We start from the raw sequence: 22,008 nt of genomic DNA, 5'->3' as shown, positions 1-22,008 counted from the left end.
AAATGCCCATCAAGGCTCCGGCTACGGGTCGGCTGTTAAAATAAGATGAATGTTTTATTAAATGAAAGCTAAAGCTTGACTTTGACAAAGGTTGGAGTATTCAGTGTTTTGAATAGCATGGAATAGAAAGTCTTCATTCATTAGGCGAACATGAGAGATCTTTTTTTCTAAAAATATTTGGTGATTTCTGCTCTTAAAAACACCATTGAGGTGACCAAACCCGCGTGTGTCCACCTTATCGATGATTTCTCGCCATTTTTACCTTGAGCTACTCGAGCTGTGTGTAGTTTCGGCCACTGGGCGGCGGCCTCTGCGCCTTTTCCTCCATTCACCGTGATTTCCTGATATATTAGATGTAATTAGATCAATGCTAATGTACCGCGTGTTTATTTTTGCAGCATCCTAATGTGGTAAAACTGGCGTTAGTCATACTTGAAGGAGTATTTTTAGAGAGGAAGTGAGGAGACTCGGCTTGGGCAGCTCCATGTGTCCCTCTCAGAGCAGAACTTTGGCTTCAGCTATAAAGTGTAATGAGCTGTACTCCCATTAAATGAGAATTTATTCCCCTTTTCTCCACGTTTTCCTCGGAAGAGACGCAGGCAGCCGGTCATGTGGAAAACTGGCGCGCTGGTCCGTGCGGAATCGCTGCCGATTCTCTGCAATGGTTTAAAGCCGTCGGTAAATAAAAACTGCACCGACAACGTTTGTTGTCGGCGTTGGGAGTTTAAACTGCAGCCAGTCGGTAAAAACGTTGCAGTGCCTGTTTCTGCTGAATGACAGTGCGATGCTGGGAGCCAGAGCCACCCCCCACCCCCCACCTCCAGTGGAGCCTCCGTCCTTTGAAGCCCCTCTTCTGAGAGCCTCCCTGTTAAACATTTAACATTTAAACTCGGGGGCTGGGGAGGGGGAGGCTGCACGCTCGCCACGCGCTCCCCCATCCAGCAGACCCTCGTAATCCTCCCACCCCCTGTTGACTCATCCCCGTTCCTCACTTTTGACCCATGCTGACAGAATGAGAGGCATCACGGAGCATCTAAATAATTTAACCGTACAAGCCCTCAGCCCCGGCTCCGGTATCGCGGGCTTTTGTTTGCACGCCCCCGCGAACCAGGCTGTCAATCAGCGCCCAGCGTCGGGCGTTTTGATTCCCTTTGTCCGCCATTGTGTACGGACCCGCTGTGTCATGGAGGCGTCGGTCCGTTTCCCTCTGAGCCGGCCCGAATATGTTCGCCGGCATTTGCAAACGTTTTGATTCAGAAGTGGCTCAAATGTGTGACGTCTTAATGCTGGATAACGGACGCCTGCAGAGGCTCGGCTATTAGGTGACGCAACAGGTTGAGGAAAAGGGGGCGTTTCCATAAGCTAACTGAAGATGGAAGTTCAGCTCGGTTTTAGCCGCCGGGCTTTTATTTGCTTCTGAATCTTCGGCTCCTGCAGGATAGATGTTCTCTCCTTCACGCTGCGGCGCTGCCTCTCTTCCCCGCCTGGCCCGCCGCTCTCCTCTGAGCGATGATGTTTACTCCCGTTTTGCCAAAGGCGGTCGAGCGAGCGGCGGTTGCCAAGTCTGAGTTCCCGCGCCGCCGTGTTGTCAGCGGCGACAGACACAGACGTCCACCGTCTCCGCTGAGCGGGCTGATAAGACGCGGCTGCTGCTGCTGGACGCCGTCCTGAACTGGCCCCGACCTGCAGTGGGTTCGGAGCGACTGCTGCATTGTGCTTGATTTGTTTGCTCCGGAGTTCCCGTTCGGGCCGCCTGTCTGATGTTGCACCACGGGGGGGGGGGTGAAAGGGAATGCACACATGGCGTTAGTTCTTGTTTTATATTTGTATTTTATCGAACTTTCAGCATGGCCTGAAAATTGCTAGATTTGTGCTCGTGTCATGTCAAATAACTGTTTTTTTTCCCCCTCTCTGACTCCCCCCCCCGAACAAACAAGTTCAAGCACCGCCGCCGCTGATGTGTTCGGGGCTCCAAAGCCGACGGCCTCCCGAGCAACTATAAATATTGAAAGCTCTCTGTCTCCTTTTTAGATTTATATCTCATTGGAGCTTGAAATGGATTTGAAGTCGGCTGAAAAGAGACAAGCTTTTTGAAAAGTAAACCTGGCAGGGGGGAGTAGCCGCAGCTTCTTCAGGTTTCTCCCTCCTGCGCTCAGATCAAGATCCTCCTACTATAAAATTGATAAAAGCCTGACACGTCCTACCGAGTCCTATCTTTGCTTTCTTTCTTTTTTACCTGAGTAAGTTGGAAATGTTCCGGCGTGCTCGTCTTCCCAGGACGGCCAGTTTGTGTCCTCTCCTCGCTCTGGCTGGATGTTGACTCGTCTGCTTCCTGCAGGTTTTCTGTGCAGCTTTGAAAGCTTCAGTTATTAGTTTTGACACAACCAGAGCCGTTGCTCTGCTTCCTGAACCACCGTTATCGGTGATCACGCCTGAATGGCTCAGCGGGGGTTCCTTCTCAGGGTCAGGGGTCATCCTGGCTGACCTTCCTGACTGATAAGCCTGGTCACAAATATTATTTACTGAAGGAAAACAGGGAATTTACTGAGCGCAAAAACAAACACCGAAACCATCCAGACTTCATAAATCACTGTTGGAAGCTGAGATTGAAAATTGATATTCCATTAATTCTGTCCAGACCTCCACCATCAAAACCAGTTTAAAACATAATGTAACGCAGAGTTTCAGCTTTAATTTATGAGGCCCCGCTCTAATATTCACACGTGACACTTCACTTACTGCATCTCATTTGTTTCTAATCCTAAAGTGGTTCCCAGCATCACAATAGTTGAACAGATTTGACAATAAATCTTCGAATCTGAGGAGAGAACTCAGCAGTCAGACAACGAAAGACCACAAAAGAACTTATTTCAGCTAATAAAAGTAACAAAACTAGAAATTCTACCCTCATTTATCAAGAGGACTCGTGAAAAACCAACTCTTGGCCCACAAACTCGCTGATTAAACCTCCAACAAACAAACACCTGACGAGTTTAAGGAGTTTGGCCACAATAGCCAACAAACGGAGACCACCAACGTGGCTGCGAACGCCGGAGAAGCCAGGGAAAATGTCCCGAGACGACCCTCTGGAGGCGTGAGAGCGGCGTCCGTCTTCACAGCTCAGCGGGGCCGAAACCATCCGTGTTGTCCAAATTATCTATGCAAATGTCAGGCCTGCAGGCACGCTCAGATCCCTTCCTGGAGTTTGATCTACAGCAGAGAAGGCGAAATGCTGGGCGCTGGCGTAAAAGGCTGTCGAACACACATTCAGGGAACATTTAACGTGATCAGGAATCGGCTTAATAGTTATTTTCTGAAACGAATATCCGAGGAGAATCATTTAAAGAAGTTGCAGGATAATCTCAAAGTGCTCCAATCGCTCGTCTGCATGGAGTCAATGCTGGTGTAACGTCTCCATCTGTGGCACCAAACCACAGAAAGCAACAGGGTCTGCGGCAGAACGCCGCACATTCACGGTCCCCCGATGGCGCGCTCGTAAAAGCTTTGAATTCTGAGATGTTGTGGATCATTACAGATAGAATATTTTAAGTTTAATCACTTTTTGGAAAGATTAAAGAGTAATTAAAAGTGCTGCACCCTGCTGAGTCTTCTTTTCTGTTGCTTTTATGTCGACAATATACATTTATAGAAACGTACATCTCCAGCCATGATGTCATTAACTGTCCTTTTCTGTCTCCTTATGGCTGACTTTGCCCCCCCCCCCCAGCTCGCCATGACGCACCCCAGCCATCACCTCAACTTCGGCATGAACCCCGACCACGCCCGCAACTCCCTCTCCAACTGTGGCATCCGCCAGCCCAAGTACGGGGACAGAAAAGTCCACCACATGTACATGAGGAAGAAGGGTGCGTGATTTCTGTTCAGCCATTTACCTCTAATATGGCCACACCCACTCCCATCTGACTCCGCCCCCTGGCTTCCTGGGGCTTTTTTTTTTCTTTTTTTTTTCTTCAGGCATCAACACTTTGATCAACATCATGTCCCGCCTGGGACAGGACGACCCCTCTCCCTCCAGGTATGGCGGTAAACTGGGAAAACGAGCTCGTTTAGAGTTTACGTTGATTTATTTCTTTTTTTCTGACCCAACCTGAGCTGCTGGTACGCTCTGATCTTCCTCACTGCTTCTTCATCTAACCTCAAATCTCTCCCCCCCCCTCCACCCCAGGATCAATCACAACGAGAGGCTGGAGTTCCTGGGTGACGCCGTCGTCGAGTTCCTCACCAGGTGAGAAAACACGCACGCTCCTTTGATAGACGCGGCCGCTAATTGAAGCCGACTACATCTCTGCCCCCCCGCTCACGGCCGCTCCTGTCTGTCGGCGTCAGTCACCACCACGCTCTAGACAGTGATGTACTGGTAATTGGTAATATTTTCTCCCCCTTTACCTCCTCTTTAATGACTTGAAAATCTCCATGACAACTTGCAATTAGCTGTCTGGGCTACAGCCTCCGTTAGTGACTCCAGGAGTGCGTGGACACGCTGCCCAGCACTTAGCTTACATTGCTGCTAATTACACGGAGCTATTATTAGCGTTCTGAAAGAAAGTGCCCACCCCTGTGTAGTAGGACGTGGGCTTTACTAGACCCAAACACGCAGAAAGAAAAGGTTGCTCCTGGAAGAGAATTGAATTTTTTTTAAAGCTCATTTCCATTTGCCCAACAGCGTAACTTCTGCTACCCAAATGTAATTCGCAGCCCTCGAAGCTAAAGCTTCCACAACACTGAACATTCAAGAGCAGGATTAAACCTTAATGGGAAGTGACACTGGGTTGCACAGGACACTGGTTCAGCTCCTTATACAGTGTTACAAAGGAGGTGGTTAGCCTCTGCTCCTCTGGATATCTCCGGGCGTGTTGTTACCCCCTCCCTCCTTGGGCTTTCTTATTTGATTGTTAGCGTCTGACGGGACACGTTTGGCCTACACTCTGGCCTCCTGAATTATTTATCAGCCTCTTGTCCAGTTAAATAGGTACAGCAGATCCATCCAGCTCGTCTGGTGGACCTCCAGTAGACACGTTCGCCCTCAGAGGCCAGCAGAATATTTTGCCCGTTTGAGCAGAGAGTGCAGGGATTTAGCGGTTGAAGGCTGGGCAGGTCGTGATCAGAGCGGGGATTTTTGGGCAAAAAAATAGATCCAAATTGGTGCCAACACGCGCCTCATTACTCACCTGAGGTAAGCTGAGTGGTTGACTGACACTCGTTCCTCCATTCACTCATTTTTGGAAAAATAACCCAAAAGAAAAGTCAGGTGCTTTGGGGAATGTTTGGAGAACGGAATGGAAACACCACCTGCTTCCCTGCTTTTGCTTTGATTAGAAATGAGTGAATTAAACAAATTGCTTTTCATTTCAATGAAATCAAATGATACGGTGGCGTTCAGGAGCCGGCGGATCATAATGAAAACACAACCTGCTCCCCCAGAATCCAGCTGTGGCGCTGCTGAAGGTTTCCGCACAGACCTGGGAACAACAGCGATCCGGGTTTTTTTGCTCCTGGTGATCAATTGTAGATGCAGGAAGAGACAGCATGAAATAAATAACTGATCATTTTCTTTGTGCGTGTTAGACACTTCACTTTTCTTCATTAAGCATTCTCATTGTTTTTGGGCTCAGGGGCCTCATTAAATCCGAAACCTCAGCTCAGTCTAGAATAACATTTGCATTTTATCCTATGAACAATTTTGCTGCCTCCAGAAGTTGATTTTTAAGGTGTAAATTCAGGTGTTGATAGCCGACGGTGCACACGAACGCGGAGGCTAACAGAATGTTCACGCCGCCGCAGCAACGTTTGAAAAACACTGTGTTAAACAGCCTCCTTCTCCATCAGGCTAATTAATGTTGGTGGACTGGTGATGCTAACATGTTAGCCAACGCCACCGCCGACAGAATGGATGTGAGCCAGAACTAGTGAGCCAGATCACGAGCACTCGTGAGTCACACTGGCTCAGCGCAGGTGTATTTTTACTTCAGCGCCTACAACCATCGCGCAGCCACGCCCCCCGGCTCTCTGCACGTTTCAGGCCTTTGCGTCTCGTTCTGAAAATAGTTTTCATTTTCATCTTGTGTCTGTCTGCGCTTTCACCCGGTGTCATCATCCCAAAACAATTTCGTGCGTCGCTCGGGCCGGGAGGCAGCCAGGGATTTCCAGATGTTCCTGGGATTCTTGCGCGGCCGTCGTCAAGGAGCCCGTTAATTAAAAACGCATGAATTGATTGACCTTTGATTGTAAGGAGAAAAGAAGCGAAGATTCGTGGTAAATCTCTAATGAACTCTCTCTCTCTCTCTCTCTCTGTCGGCAGCGTGCACTTGTACTACCTGTTTCCCAGTTTGGAGGAGGGCGGCTTGGCAACCTACAGAACCGCCATTGTTCAGAACCAGCACTTGGCCATGCTGGCCAAGGTAAACACACCTCTGTTGTTGTTGCAGGGGGGGGGGGGGCTGCAGGGTCTGACAGGTGAACCCGTTTGAGATGATGTTATTGTTTCCAGTCCCGCCGTTATGACTCAGCTTCTCTCTAAGGGGGCACGAGGGAAAAGTGTAATTTTCCCCCGTTTCTGTCATCCCTTCCATTTTTTTTTTCACCCCCTCAGGTTTGTAATTGGAGTTAAAAGGTTGTTGTTTTGGAGGACCAGACTAGTACAGCTGGGGTCCGGGTGGGCCCCTGGAGGTCTTCCTGAAACACTCTCCATTTCCTGTTATCACTGCCCCCCCCCACCACCCATCCCTCGCCTCGTGCTGGCAGCGTAGTACAGCCGGCTCTCACTCGCTGGCAGGTTTGCAAAGAACACAACAATAATCATCCCGTGATGTGGAGAAAGCAATTAAAAACTCCAATCTTTCATGTTGCTCCCCGCTGAATACAAAGATGCAGCCGCTCGCATCTGCATTAGCGCTGTGCAGCAGTTTGGCTTGTTTCAATTTGCCGCTCGCGCTAAAGCGAGTGTGATACAGTGTTTGACGTTGCCAAGTTGTTTACCAGGCTCCTCTAAACCCTTCTGCTGAAGAACACTCGCAATTATATTTCAAAAAAAACATCTCTGGGAGAGCAACGGCAACAATCCGCCACTTCAGTCGGAAGGCATGAAAGTGGGAACGGCTTCCCTCTGAGTTGGAGTATTTTTGAATTGTGTTTTAATGTGCGCGCGCCGTCGCAGGAGGTGGGATACCACCGACAGTTAGCAGCCGTAATTAAACGGCACCCTCGCCGTCTTGGTTGTGGTGCTCTGCCAGTCAAGTTGGGTGATTGTGACTTGGCTGTGAGGACTCATCCACCTCTTGAACAAGTTCTACTAACAGATTTCACTTGTGCTCTCCCTTCCCTTAATGTGTCTCCTTCCTTCATCACAGTAGAGTTTATCATGTGTTCCCGTAGATCGCCACTAGGGGGTGCTGAATCATTCAAAGGAAGCGGAGCCTCTTTTTTTTCTTTAGCTTTCATGGTGTTTGTTGCGTTTGAACATCTGCACAATATTTCTTTAATGATTTCTGTCATGACAAAATGACTGATCGTTGTTTTTCCCCCCCCCCGTTTTCGCCTCCTTGTCTGTCGTGACTGGAGAACAGGCGCAGCTAGCATAAAGCTGCACGACATCAGAGGCTAATCAAAGTCACGCTGCCTTCACCGCGTTCCAGGATTGTCAGACTAAAAGAGCAAACCTCTGTGATATCTAGCCAATACTGCACATCATCAGGCTGCGGTGGAATTTAATTATGGCGCTGACGAGAAGCCCGGTCACCCGGCTGTTGTTGCTCTTCCTGGTTGTGGGTCAGTTTGGGGAGTTCTTGATCCACTTTCCTCTCACGCATCTCCCCAAACACCTCGTCCTCCGTCTCTAATCACAGGTGAAGTGTTTCGGATCAGTTCAGCACACAAACTGTCTCCGCGGGCCTTATGAGGCCTCATCAGCAGACAACAACAACAACACAACTTCCAGCATATTAAAAGGACAATAAAGTTTTTACGGAGGCGGCAGGAGCGCTTTATTGATCCCACTGGGAAACCGGCGCTGCGACTGCTCGGCTCTATAAATCATGAAAAAAGAGACACCTGAGAAAAGCACAAGTCCTGAGATTAAACTTCCTGTTTTGGTGTCCGAACAAATGCCATTAAACCCCGAAATGAGGAATACGGCAAACAATAAACTGGAGTGTTTAACTTTGGAGATTGGTGCAGCTTCGGGCATAAATACCCGCAGGAAAACTGCTTTTTAGCTTAAATCTAACTTAAATTCCAAGTTTTCCTTTCCTTTACCACAGCTGGACGCCACGCGAGCACATCTGTCAGCGCCGTGGAGCCGGGCTTCCAGAGAACAGGCTCCTCGATTCCCCCGAGCATTAAAGGGGCTAAAGAGACAAACTCAATCCAGACGCTTTCCCGCCGAATTCCTTTGAAAATGCACAGAATGGGAAGTGTTCCGGAGCCCGTTAGCGAGGCGTCGGTGACGAGCGTGTGTTCCGTCTCTTGCAGAAACTGGAGCTGGATCGCTTCATGCTCTACGCTCACGGGCCGGACCTTTGCCGCGAGTCGGACCTGCGTCACGCCATGGCCAACTGCTTCGAGGCTCTGATAGGTGAGGCGCCACTTTGGATCCCATCCAGGGTGAAGCGGGTGTAGGACCGGCTGCAGCCCGGGCGGGTCGAGCATCATTTATTTCATCTCTTCTGCTAAAAAACAGAGATTTAGTGTTAAAGTTCTGTTCAGTTATTAGTATTATAGGTTATTATTCTGCTCCCAGATTCCGGGATCTCCTCGTTGAGCCCAGATTTAAGGAATGTTATTTATCACCATTTGGTCACAGAGTGGGCAAATGTGTGACACCGGCACACTGTTGCAGCCCCCCCCCCCCCCCCCCCCCCCCCAGTACCCGATCGGTCGGACCCCACAGAGGGGCTAATCCGAGCCTCCCCCCCGGAGAGCTGCAGACTCGGCAGCTTTCCACATCTTATCACCATCTTGATTGAACCAGTTCAGCCATCTTTTGCGAGTTCCCCGAAGACACAAAAAATGGGGGGGGGGCATTAAAGATCTTCTCCACGCTGGGGGAAAAGTGCTGACTGCCCCCCCCCCCACTTGTTCATTATCGGCAGAGATGGGAGCGGTAATCTCTCCTGTCCCACGGCTCTCCGTGGAGGCAGCAGATTCCGTGACAGCGGGGGGGCGCCTTTCTTCTTCTCTGCTCACGTTTCAAATGTGATGAATAAACCAGGATCACACACACACACACACACACACACACACACGCTGTTGTTGTAAACTCATCAATAAATCAGGTTGACATCTAACAAGTTGATGAATCTGAAAACTATTCATGAGAACAAATGAGGAAACACGAGTTTTCCAGGGCAGACGACAGTTCCGGCCACTTTTCGGAAACATCTGTCCCACATCCCGAACTCCTGATCGCAAATCCTCATTGTGATTTTAGAAACCGGCTCATCGTTTCCAAAATTCCCCTTTTACTCGGTGAATTCCGCCGCGCCGACCCAGTGAATCCTGGGATTTTTCAGTTCGCCGTTGTTGTGGAGAGACTCGCTCAGAGTCGGCGTTGACAAAGCGGCGTGACGCTCCCCCGTCTGTTCCCCGAGACTTCGCCGCGTCCCCGCCCTCGCCTGGCGTCTCTTTGAGTCGCCGCCTGTTCGCCCTCCTCTTCTGTTATTCGGTGGAAAACATGTCACGGAGACGATGACTCATCCTTTCACGCCCCTTCACGGGCGCCGCGATACGGCCGCACGCACGACGTCGCTTCATCTGACAGCGGTGTCAGAAAGCACTTTTGAAAAAGCAGCGGGCGCTCGCAGCCGCCTTCTCTGAAGCCGCCGTCCCTTTTTTATTTATTTATTTATTTTTTCCATCTTAATACAGTTTTTTTTCCTCCTTTCCGGAGCGTGCGGATGAATTCCAATGGCTCCTTCTCTCAGGAAGCGCTGATAGAACACGTTTGTGAGCCCCGGCAGACTTCTGCGTCTTTCCTGACCTGTGTTTTTATTTGTTTCTCTGACTCTTGAACCCGGCTTTGTTGGGAATGGCAGATAAACTCCTGCTCTGCATGGGCGAAGCCCCCCCAACCCCCCCGCTGGGCCCCGGAATATCTCCCAAACCCTAAGGCAGGGCCATTCTCCTGCTAGAGAGAGGGGGAAAGAGAGTGGAGGAATGTAGGGGGAGAGGGTGGGGGAATGGAGGGGGGGGGGTGGAGAGGGTGGGGGGAGGAATGGGCAGAGGGAGAGGGGGAGGGGGGAGAGGGAAGCAAAGGCATCGGCAATGCAAATGTGTGCCCTGCAACCCTGAATAATTCAAAGTGTTGAATGGAAATTTTGCTTTTCTGATCCCCTCCGTCATTAACTTCTCCTGGACCGGGCCATTCTCATTTGGGCTCTTTTGGCCTGTGCACCCCCCCCCCCCCCCCACACACACACACACACACACACACTCCTCCCCCCGCCTACTGTACTTTTGCTCAGGCTCTTTACTTCTCCAGCTCACCACAACTTCTCATATCGACCTGAGGTTTTCGAGTCGACGCGGAAGGGGTCCGTTTATGCAGAGCTCAGGAGAACACACACACACACACACACACACACACACACACACGCCGACACACACGAGGTTTCGTGCGTCCTCCACCCGTTCACCAAAGACCCAAAAGAGCATCGTGGGTTTCGATATTCCTGATTTAACCGGTGATTATTCATTTATTCCTTTTACTTCCTGCTCACCGCGACAGCAGGTTTTATTATATGTTTCTTATTTTCGGCACGGTTTGACGACAGGTGTCGCCCTTTTAGAAGAACTCAGGTTTTTGATTAACACCACCTTTAATTATGCGCCATTACATCTTCAGGGACAAGCTGAAATTACACACTTCCTCTCTAGTCTTGCAACTAATAATAAACTTGGTAAACAAACATATAATTGTATCTTATATCAATAATAATATCAACCGTCCATGCCTTTTAATTAAAAGTAATAACCAAGGCTTAAGCGCGGAGTGCTGGGTGATAACGGGACTATTATGGGCCAGAGCGTGCACGCTGCTGTTGCCCTCAGGTTCCCTCTCAGGCCACATCATCTACTCACTTCCTGGCTGGAGAAAAGTGTTTCTGTAAAGAAGTGAGAGGAGAAGAAAAGGAGCCCCGCTCGTTTTTATGGCCCTAATTTCCTTGTACAGTTGATCTGTGGATTATGCGGCGCCAGCAGCCGTGGGGGGATACAGATGGTGAACCTTTGTGAGGGTTCTCTCTAAGCTCTTCCTGTTAAAAGAATGGAGAGGAAGGATTATCTCTCACTTGCTGAGTATCAGATTCACGCACAATGGCGCCGCCGTATTCACCCGGCAAGCGTTGCTCCCTTTGTTAATTGCTGCGACGGTAGCCGCGCCGGCGTTGGCTGGGCTTTATTTTTTTATTTAAAGTGAGATGTTTGATGCGGTGCCGCCTTTTGTCGCGGCTGCGGTGGATTCTGCTGCTTGGGTTTTGTTTATTTTATTTATTTCTCTGCCCTTCAATGCGGCGCTTTTGTCCGTCTGCTGCTTCAGTCCCGCTCAGCTGAGAGGGAATGGCTTAATATATTATTTGATGGATTAGAGCCTGAGCGTTTTTGAATAATTCATTCTGGGTTATTAATGCGACTGTCAGCCACTCGTGTTTCATATGCCCCCGACGCTGCCTTTTTATTGGTCACTGAAAGCCCACAGACATTGGAATTCTGCTCTCCAGCACGGCGGCGTGCAGCCGCCCGAATTAGACTCCTGACAGATGTGAAGATTCATTAGCGCCTCCAACTGGATGAAACCTTTGTTATTTTGAGGTTGTTCCATCTGACGTGTCTCATATTTGTGCTGTGAAATGTAGCGGGTGGGGGGGGTCGCGACTCTTTTTTTCCCGTGGTTTCAGATCAAACACACAAAGATCACGTTTGTCACCGCGTTCATCAGGCGTTTTTAATTAGAGATGTTTCTTCTCCTCCATTGTCCTTCTGTAGCTCCGTTACCAGAAATATGACATAAATATGACATAAATATGACGTTCGGCTTCATGAAGTGATCTAAAACCACGGCATTAAAGTTCTCCTGCCCTCTGAGTTCAGGCAGCTCTACCACACAGCCCCCACTGGCTCCTCCGGATCAGAAGGAACGCCAAGCTGACCCCACTGAGCAGCTCGGGAGGAATTTCATGTTTTTTGGACGCGAAAACAACCAAATTCTGTTAAAAGAACACCAAACATGTGGAATTCAGGGGTTTCCAGATGTGCGTGAAGAAGGCCGGCGTTTGCTCAGTGACCCGATGGCCTCGCGGGAAGGAGACCAGTCGGCAGTCGAGTTAGCGACGCGGCTGATGGGCGTTTCTCTGGAATCTGACTGATGCCCAGTTTGGATCCCAGCTGCTCTGGCTCTGATTCTCCAGAGTTCCCAGTGAGACGAGCGGAAGAGCTGCTAGCTTGGAATTTGCCTATTGGTGAGCATACGTGAGGCGTAGCTCCAACTTTGCTGTGTGACGGTTGAGGGTGGAGGCGTGTGTGTGCGTGTGTGTGTGCGTGTGTGTGTGTGTGTTGGGAGGGGCTGCTCTGTGAACCACATATCTCCGTTTAATGATTGCAGCAAGTTGTGCGATTGATTGGATAGCTGTGGGGCACACTTTTTGCTCGGATAGCCGCCTTGTCAAGAGCGTTCTCGCTAGAATTAACTGCACGGCCGGGTTTCTTCATCTGCGGGCCCTTTGATTGACACCAAAGGTGTTGCTTTGAGATTTTTAATACCTTTGGAAACCTCTGGAGGCTCTGCTGCTTACCTGCTCCTCTGAAGTCTTGGAGGAACTTTGCAAAAATCTAATATGAAGCAAAAAGTTTCAGATTCTGCAGCTCTGAGACCGTCGTTTGGGCGGAAACCTGCCATGTCATCAAAACACGAAGAGACCCGGGTCCCCCTCCCCCCGGCTCCACCCACACGCGCTAGCCTCGACGCTCGCACATGAACATGCTGGATAAGAGCGCTGAGAGGGCTTCAAACCCAGGTCCTTTGGGAGCGGCCCCCAACAGCTGGTCTCCAGAAGAACCATCTGTGGTATCGCAACCACAAATCCGCTCTGATGAGAACCTCGTGTGAAGAACCGTTCCTGCGGTCGCCCTCAGCGAGCCGCCGCCCCGACGTATGAGGTTACAGCTGTGCTGACACATCTGCAGCGACCGGCCCTCCACTTCGAGTCTTCATCACGGGAAACGCTCGGGAAAACGGGAAAACGGGGGGCAGCAGATAGAGTGCTGTGGCTCTGCCTGTACCAACGGCCCGTTAGCCATCTGAAAGCTGTTTGCCCTCCCCACACCATAAATCCCTCGTATGTTTTTGATGGCGTCCATGAAAACAGCTTATGCCTTTGGACCGCCCGTTTATGCTCGTAATAAAAGCCACTGCGTGATCGCCTACCCAATTTGGCAGGTGGTTATTGGATTTGGAGCTAAATGAGCCACCCTGTGTTGGGCTGAATGCTCCAGGCTCCTTAAAGGCCCCACGATGGTTCCACTGACATTTAGCTGAACACCAATTGTTGCATTTTCTCTTTGTTGAGCGTCTTGTAAGATTAAAAAGTCAGAATTCAGAGCTGTCACCAAAAAAGCCCTGATATTCAGTTGACATAAGCCACCCGATGATGGACGTTGCGGAACCCGTCAAGGTCGGTCTTTTGCACGCTTCTCTTTAATTAAATGTGAAGAAGCCAAGTGTGGCGGCGGTGAGGAGGAAACCTTGGTTTTAGGCGCTTTTACGCCGACCTTGACGGGCTGACGGGCGGCTCGTACGCTCCCCCCACGCCAGATCTTCTTGCCTCCTCCTGAGCGGCGGTCAACGTGCGCTGCTGTGGATGCGCTCGTCTCTTTCCTTATTCCCGTCCCTCGTTATGTGACAGAGACGCGTTGTGACATTCTAAAAGTCAAGCGTGACGTTTAGGAGACCTTGGTCGCCTCTTCCTCTGGCTTTGACAGGACGGGGGGGCGTCTGCACACAAACCCTGAGGTCGTTCCACTGCTACGTCTTAATAAAGCAATTATAACTCATTGCCGAGTTCAATTAATTAGAATTTATTTATTTTTCAATAGGGGAGAGTTCCTGAATTGCCTGCGAACCATTAAAAGGGTTGAAAGCATCATCGCACGGGCGGAATGTCACGCGCCGGTTTTAATTCCAGTAAATAAACACCCACCTAAACATTATCGATTCCCTCATTGTGTTCTTCTCCCCGCAGGCGCCGTGTATTTGGAGGGAGGCTTGGAGGAGGCGCGGCAGCTCTTCGGCCGTCTGCTCTTCAACAGCGAGGTACCTGCACAACACAGTCCTGGATCCTCCATACCTGGCTCCTCGCCAGCTAAAAATGGCGTTGGAGGAGCGCAGCGAGACCCTCCTGTGGGTCCTGCTCACGTTTCTGTAGCAGTGGTCACCAGCATGGTCAGAGGTCACCAGGATGGTCAGTGGTCACCAGTATGGTCTGAGGTCACCAGGATGGTCTGAGCTCACCAGTATGGTCTGAGGTCACCAGGATGGTCTGAGGTCACCAGGATGGTCTGAGGTCACCAGGATGGTCAGAGCGGGTGAGGTCGACCGCTTGCGTCCCAGCATCGGTGACCATCTCCCTCCACGCTAACGTTACCGATCAGTAGAACGCGACAAACGGGGGCGGCGTTGGCGCCGATTCCTCGGCCCTCTGACAACTGGGCGTTGGAGACATTGTTGCAGCCGTTCGGTCATTTGTCCAGATCGGCTCCGTTTTGCTGCTTGATCTGTGGGAGGCAGAACTGTAGCAGCTCCACCAAGCTGCTGCCTCTTATTCCTTCAAGCCCACAAGCTGCATGTTTTGGCATCGCGCTGCACGTTCCGGGATGCTGACGTTCTGCCAGGCGGAGAACCTGAAAGCTCCCCGCGCTCGCCGGACTCTTCATTGTCCGTCCGTGGCGTGTGTGTGTGGGCGTGAGTGTGTGCGTGTGTGTGAGGATAAAACAATAAGATGGAGAAACAAAGAAATCTGCATGTAGGCTCTTGTTGGCTGGTGTAATTTGTGGATCGAAGTGGAGGTGGTGTGGAACATCGGGTCTGCCAGCCTCAGGCGGAACACCTGTTTGTGTGTGTGTGTGTGTGTGTGTGCGCGCGTGTGTGTGTAGACGGATCAGCATGAGTAATTGATGAAAGCGTCGGTATTTGCATTTATCTTGGCAGAAAATGTTGGGAATCAATTAAGGCGCTTGCTGCATGTCTGGCGGGCGGCGGCAGACCTGCTCTCTAATTGGCTGCTGGGGGTGTTTGAAGTTCAGGCGGCGACTCCTACACACTTTGGGACAACAGCCTCCATCGATCAAACCCGGTTTGAGCCGAATCCAGAGGCGGCTGATGTTGTGGAGCCGCAGAAAAACGCCGCCGATGCGAGGAGCGCCCCCCCGGTGCGAGCGGCTTCTGGGGAACAGCAGCTCAGGGGACAAATATTTACCGTCACGTGTGATTAAATTCCCTCTTTTCTATTCCCCCGTCAATTGTTGCTTCGGAACGCTCCGTCTTCCTCTTGCGACAAATGTCAATACGCGCTTATCAAGCCTCAAATCGGAGGAGTTAATTTGGTTAGATGAGAGGAGCTGCGGGGGGAACTACAGACGCCGGAGAATCGTGAACTTTACAGCGCGGAGGAGCAGCTTCTGTGGGTGCGGGCGGGTTTGAAAGCCGCTGCCTCGCAGACAAAAGGGAATAATGAACAAACAGGTTATGTTTGGCTTTAGATGCAAAGGCTTCCCGCTGCTGCGCGTTTCCGCGATGGTGTAATTGATGATGAGATGAACGCGCGTGGGCGGCGGACCAAAGTTAGCGCCGCTACTATTAGAGATTCCTGACAAGAGTGAAGAAAATCCAACCGCATTCTAACGCACCCGTGTAGCGGCGCCGCGGGCTAATGTGACGCAATCCGCCCCGAGAAGTCCAGAAACCCGTGCGCAGCCCCAACCTCCTCCGAGGAACTGGTTAGCACGCCTTGCTAAATGATGGGGTTATAAAGGGTGAGTGAGAGGATGACTCGGTGTCCTGCTCCCACCTTTTGGTGCTGGCTAGCTTAGTTATGTCTCCTCCGGTTGGTGGCGATAGAGGTGAATGGAGTCCATTTTAACAGGCAAAGCTTCCCCCTTTAACATTTAGTTGCTGTTTAAATAGAAATTCAGGTTTGAGCTTAATATAGAGAGAGCATGAATGACGCGAGAGCTCATTGATTAGAGGAGCCGTTCCCAGGGGAAGAGAAGTTCGGTTCTGCTCTTTGAAACTTTTCAATGGTGCCGGCTGAGGATGGAAATAGCCGCGGCTGTTCACCTCCTCCCCTGCTGAATCGTCCTGATGGCGGCTCCGTCCCACAAAGCTGAGAGGAGACAGATGGACGCAGACCAGAAAGAAACACCAGCCGGGTGGCCTGGTGGGGGGTTGGGGAGAGGTTCTGGCCGGCCCAATGAGAGGGACCAACTGAGAAGGTCCTTCTGATATTCCTAGTCTGGTTCTTCCCTCGCTAAACAAAATCCAGTTCCTGTTCCACGCTGGCACCAGGACCAGGATCGCGCTGCCATCGGGACCGGGATCGTGCTGCCATCGGGACCGGGATCACACTGCCATCGGGACCCCCCCCTTTCAGCCGGTCCTCGGTGGTCCTGCTCAAGGTTTCATCCTGTTAAAGGGGAGTTTTTCTTTGCCATGAATAAAGATGAGATGAGAAGAATCACACCATCAGGACCAGGACCAGCATCAGGACCAGGACCACCATCAGAACCAGGACCACCATCAGAACCAGGACCAGCATAAGGACCAGGACCACCACCAGGACCAGGACCACCATCAGAACCAGGACCACCATCAGGACCAGGACCAGCATCAGGACCAGGACCACCACCAGAACCAGGACCACCACCAGAACCAGGACCACCATCAGAACCAGGACCACCACCAGGACCAGGACCACCACCAGGACCAGGACCAGGACCACCACCAGAACCAGGACCACCACCAGGACCAGGACCACCATCAGGACCAAACCCACCTGACTGACGTGTGCTCACGACCTCACTTGTTGCTCGTGTTTTCCTTTTTTAATCCGCGCTGCGTCGTTGACGCGTAACAAGGGTTGCTTTGACAACAGAGACGGTCACCATGGCGCTGGGACGGCCACTCACTTTAGCTTCATCCGTCTCCTCTCATTCTTCTGCAGCAGCCATCAAACAGAGGCTTTAATCCGCACGTGTGAAGTGTTTTTGATCATCCGATATCATTGATTAGGACTTCCTGGAACACTTAAAGACGGTCTCATATTCTTGATTGGAATGTATGTTATTTTTCCTTCCTCCGTCCTCCACCAGTCAACCCCCCCCTCACTCGAGTACAACATCACCACATCGGCAAACTTCTGACGGAATTAAGAATCTCGAACAAACCTTTCTGGTCGGGGTCTTCTTTTCTTTTCCATTCGGCCGTTAAAGATCCCAACGGAATATAGGGAAAAGTAAATCTAACCCACCCCAAATCGTTGAGAGAGCATAAATCCAGACTGACGGATTCCCAGTTTTGGAGGGTGACCTGGAAAACTGCAGCAGAAGCCTCAGGTCGAAGCTCCTTTCACGTCTCCATCGATCTTTCCTCGATCTCTCCGCTGCACGACCACGCGGATGGATTGATTGGCAGCCCGCGGCGCCGCGGTAATCAGTGGCGGTGCAGCGACGCGTGCCACAGCAGGGCGGCGCCACGGTTAGTGTTGACGATGAGGGACTGAGATGCTGATGCACGGTTACCGGTTCCCCACATGAAACCAGTTCAGCCACTAAGAACAAAGTTTGGGATGAATGCTGCAAAAGAATCACTGGATCATTGCTAATCTCCCCTGAATGAAAGCTAACGATCATTTAGCTTCTCCCGCGTGGACGGGCTGTTTCATCCAGGTAGGCCTTTAAAAGGGCCTTCACCACCTCCTCGGTCCATCTGTCCACAGCGTCTTCACCCATCTGGAAACAAACCCTCCAATTAAGACGTAAACTGTTTAGCCTCCAGCAGCAGGCAGCTATAATTAAATGCCGAGTGTGTTTAGCCAATCATAAATATTCCGACTCTGATTAGAGGTTCAGGAACCTTTGTGAAGAGCTAAAGTGATATTCTAAAGCTGAGCAGAGACGCACTAAAGTTTCTGGAAGTCTTACAGAAGGTGTTGATAACCTGCGCTTGACTCTTATTTTTTCCCTAAACTTTCTTGACTTCCACACATTTGTTCTCGCAGCCACTTTTCACCTCCCCGATGTGAAAGCGCCTTTCCTGCCGCCACCGCGCCAGTAAACATGTTTGCAGTTTGTTTCTCTCCGTTTAAAAAAAAAAAAAAAAAAAGAGCCTTTATTTCTCAGCATCGGCATGAAAGCAGCTATTCTTAAATGCCTTCATCATCGTCCTCCTCGTCGTCACGTAATCGAGACATTAGCTGTTCAACTCTGCGTGCAGCAGGTGGGCGGATCACGTGATCCATCCATGATCACATGCTCTTCGCGTCCCGTCTCGTCTTGTCTTTCTTTATTTCATCCAACCCCCCCCCCCCCCCCCCATTAGCAGCCGTATCGACGTTCCTCACAGTGATGCCGTCCTCTCCAGAAGGAAAAACACTTGTTGTACTCACAAGTGGGCTCCTTGTTCACTCGACACCCGCGACGTCCTCGCCGCTCCCCCCTCCGTCTCCGGTTAACCGACCGGCGAGCGCGGGAAGCATTCGCGCAGCAGTATCGATCGCCCTCATGAATCTTTCATGGGGGGCTCACGGCGGCGGGGTGCCATCTGGATTGGCTGGCGGGATGAGGCCGCTCCTACCGGCGGTGTCCCCCCACCGACCCCCTCCGGCCCCCCCCCGGCCCCTGCACCGGGGTTTTTGAACCCTTCAAACACGAGTGATCCTGTTCTGCAGAGGCGCTCTGTTTATCACCCCACATTAGACCCCCAGGCCCAAAACTCCTTCTGACAGGCGTTGTCCTTGGCAACAGCTTGATTCACAGCCTATTGTCCCCCCCCCCCCCTCCACGCTTCGATCTCGTCTGGCTACTCGTGAGCGCGGTTGGAAAAACATGTTGATCTTGCACGTATTTCTCTCCACAGGCTGGTGAGTCCAGTGTGTGTGTGTGTGTGTGTGTGTGTGTGTGTCTAGAGCACCCCCCTCCCCCCCCGCTCCCTGGTGGGTGGTCGATACACAGATCTCAGTTCTGAAAATAAGATGTTGACCCATTTACCCTTCGGGTCTGTTTGACACCTGAAAGCAGCCAATCGGGGCCGAGGATGTGGCGGCGTTCGACGGGAAGCGGCGAACATGAAAGCGCCGTTCCCGACACCCTTAAGGTTAAACAAGCTAACGAAAATCACCGAATTACTGCAACTCCTACTAAGCTGCTCAGATTTGCTGTTTCTACATTGAAGGTATTTAGAAACTCTTTCAGGCCGTCCTTTCTTCGCTAAGAAATCCTTCCAGGAATCGGCTCTAGCTCGACGTTCCTCGAAGACTCAACAGCCGTTTTTCGGCCGCTCCCGTCGCCTCCGAAGGGCTTTAGCATCTTAGCGCCTGTTGTTTTTGTGTTTTGCAGCAGCAGCTCCGCTTTGATTCACTCCCACTGCTCTCGCAAACCCGATTCAACAGCAGGCAGCAGGGAAAAAAAGGAAAAATCTGGTTAGCAAGTCGGGAGTGAAAATATTGGAACTGCATAAGAGCGGCATATTTCCCCGAGGGATTGGCAGAAAAGAGCGCTCCTGTATTGAACGGGGAGCATTAATTCCTCTAAACGAAGGCGGCCTTGTGAAGCCTGTTTGATGTTCAGTGGCTTCCAACACTTTTCTCACATCTAAATTGATAATGTGTCGATATTGTGTTTACAGCTTGTTCCCACCTCTTTTAGCAGCCTCAGAATCGATGATTGAAAATGGTTGAGGAGGAATTGCTGCGGCTAGCTGGAGCTTGATGGGCCCCTCTTTATCTCGCACATCCACCCAAATGTGACAGAAGTCTCACCTGCAGCTCGCTTCTCTCCCCTAATGAACGACTGCTCATTTAAATGTCTCAGCATCACACTTGGGCAGGTTGGATGAAATGAGCCGGAAGAAGGCTAAAGCTAAAATGTCCTTGGACCTTAAATCTATATCTCAGGCTGGAATTGCCGAATATTGAAGTGTAAATACATTCTTATGAATTCCTGGTTTGTAGTTGTTTTCTCTGATGTATTCTTAGACATGTCTCCCCCCCCCCCACCCTGTAATCTCTGTGTTTTCTCTGTTAGCAGAGCCTTCGGGAGGTCTGGCTCAACTACCCACCACACCCCCTGCAGGTCAGTTCACAGGCGCTTTATTACTGATGTTTATCTTGGCTGGACGCGTCTCATTAAAACTCGCCTCACTCCTGCGACACGTGTCTTTGAAGTTCTTCTGCAGGATGCATGTTGCATGTGTGGGTTGCAGACAGAGGTGGGGGGGCTCGATGTTTGGCCCGAGGCTCCCTCCAGTCTGCAGCCACCACCGGCCCACTGGGCTCCACTCAGTTCGCGGTGGAGAACCAAATCGGCTTTTTCAGTGGTTCCATTTTCTTCTTCTACATCTTTCCTCCTTCTGTTTGATTCCCCCCCCCCTCTCTCCCCCCTCTACCCTCCTCCCCCTCGTCTCTCCCCCGTGTCAGCAGTGTTTGTTTGAAATCAGGATTTGGGCAAACGGATCAAAGATGCGGTAACAGCATTACAGTCCCGGATCACATGCCCCCCCGAGGGACCGTCGATCTTCCTCCTCTCTGATGTGTTTGTACTGGAAGTGTTTCTTTGTGAGCTTCTGGGACTCGTCTTTAAGACGTTTATTCTCTCCATTCCTCTGCGTGTGTGTGTGCGTGTGTGTGTGTGTGTGTGTGTGTGTGTGTTTGCCTAGTCTTGCAAATCCCCCATCCACCCCCCAAATACCACTTGTCTGTCCACAAAGACAAAACGTGTTTATTTACACTTTAATCCCACCCTAGCTCAGAACAGACGACCCCCCCCGACTGTGGGGGGGGGGGGGGGGGGGTCACCGTGGAGCCAGGGGTCAGAGCCTCAGGGGTCGGGGGCCACCCCCAGAGCCTGGTACCCCCATCACAGCTGAGGTAGAACAGAGCAAACATTAGAAACCCTGCAGCGGGGGCGAAGAACATGTCTCCATATCCCTCCTCCTCCATCAGCTGTCAGGCTCTACGCGTACCGACGCGGCTCTCGGCTTCACGGGAGCCTCGGCGGCGCTCTCGCCGGCCTCGGCTCAACGCCATGCTTTGAAGCCATTTCAAAAGTGTTTTTCCTAATGCCGTTTTGACGTCGTCCCCCCCCCCCCCCCCCCCCCCCCCCCCCCACCGTTTGAAGCCTTGCTGCCGGCCATGCCGACCGACAGCAGCGGCCTGCGAGCGCTGAACTCGTCAGAGGCTGTTAGTGGTGATGGGTGACATTTACACACCTTTCCTTAATGAACCACGGGAGAAGCAGCCGAACGTCTGAAGCATGACATCACCGGCGGCGCTCCAATTAAAATGCCACGTTTTCCTATTTAAAACCCAAAACAATCATCCCTGCACATCTAAGATCAGGAGAAAACCTGTTCTCCACTGTCATTTCAGAATAGACGGGACTGTTTCTGCTCCGACGCTGCGGATCCAGTGGATAATTGTCAACGTTTGAACGTCCACCAGAAGTTCTGGATCAGTGTTTTCCGTTTTCTTTGGTCCATCCGATAGTTGTTCCACACCGAGACCAATTAGATGATTCCAATGGCCTAATTATGTGCATATTTTCCTTGGCATGTCGTTCCCCTGTCTAATGGACGCAGACAAACGACGCCAGCTCCGCGTTTTGCTTCGACCTTTGACCCCTGTGCAGCACAAACTCTGCCCAGTTTGGACCAGCGTTAATTGACGCGATGAGGGTTCTGTTTAAAAGTGCGTCGCTCACCCACTCACCAGGTAACCTCGGTAACCCCTC

The 22,008-nt window shown here is 51.1% G+C and overlaps 1 protein-coding gene across 4 annotated transcripts in view; it reads left to right on the top strand.

The window, feature by feature from the left end:
- drosha (drosha ribonuclease III) overlaps positions 1-22,008 on the top strand; it is a 50,377-nt gene that overhangs the window by 17,212 nt on the left and 11,157 nt on the right. The window contains exons 18-25 of one of the 4 annotated variants that reach the window (XM_029842606.1): positions 3,728-3,866; positions 3,976-4,036; positions 4,187-4,246; positions 6,320-6,419; positions 8,488-8,590; positions 14,250-14,320; positions 20,308-20,352; positions 21,648-22,008. In XM_029842606.1, the coding sequence (XP_029698466.1) occupies positions 3,728-3,866; positions 3,976-4,036; positions 4,187-4,246; positions 6,320-6,419; positions 8,488-8,590; positions 14,250-14,320; positions 20,308-20,352; positions 21,648-21,764 (696 nt within the window). In that variant the 3' untranslated portion in view covers positions 21,765-22,008. Of the gene's footprint in view, positions 1-3,727; positions 3,867-3,975; positions 4,037-4,186; positions 4,247-6,319; positions 6,420-8,487; positions 8,591-14,249; positions 14,321-20,304; positions 20,353-21,647 lie in introns of all 4 variants that reach the window. The other 3 variants (XM_029842605.1, XM_029842604.1, XM_029842603.1) reach the window with 3 other exon arrangements.

This window comes from Takifugu rubripes, chromosome 10 (assembly GCF_901000725.2).
Source record: "Takifugu rubripes chromosome 10, fTakRub1.2, whole genome shotgun sequence".
NCBI lineage: Eukaryota > Metazoa > Chordata > Actinopteri > Tetraodontiformes > Tetraodontidae > Takifugu > Takifugu rubripes.
This window is presented reverse-complemented; position numbering and strand designations above follow the sequence as displayed.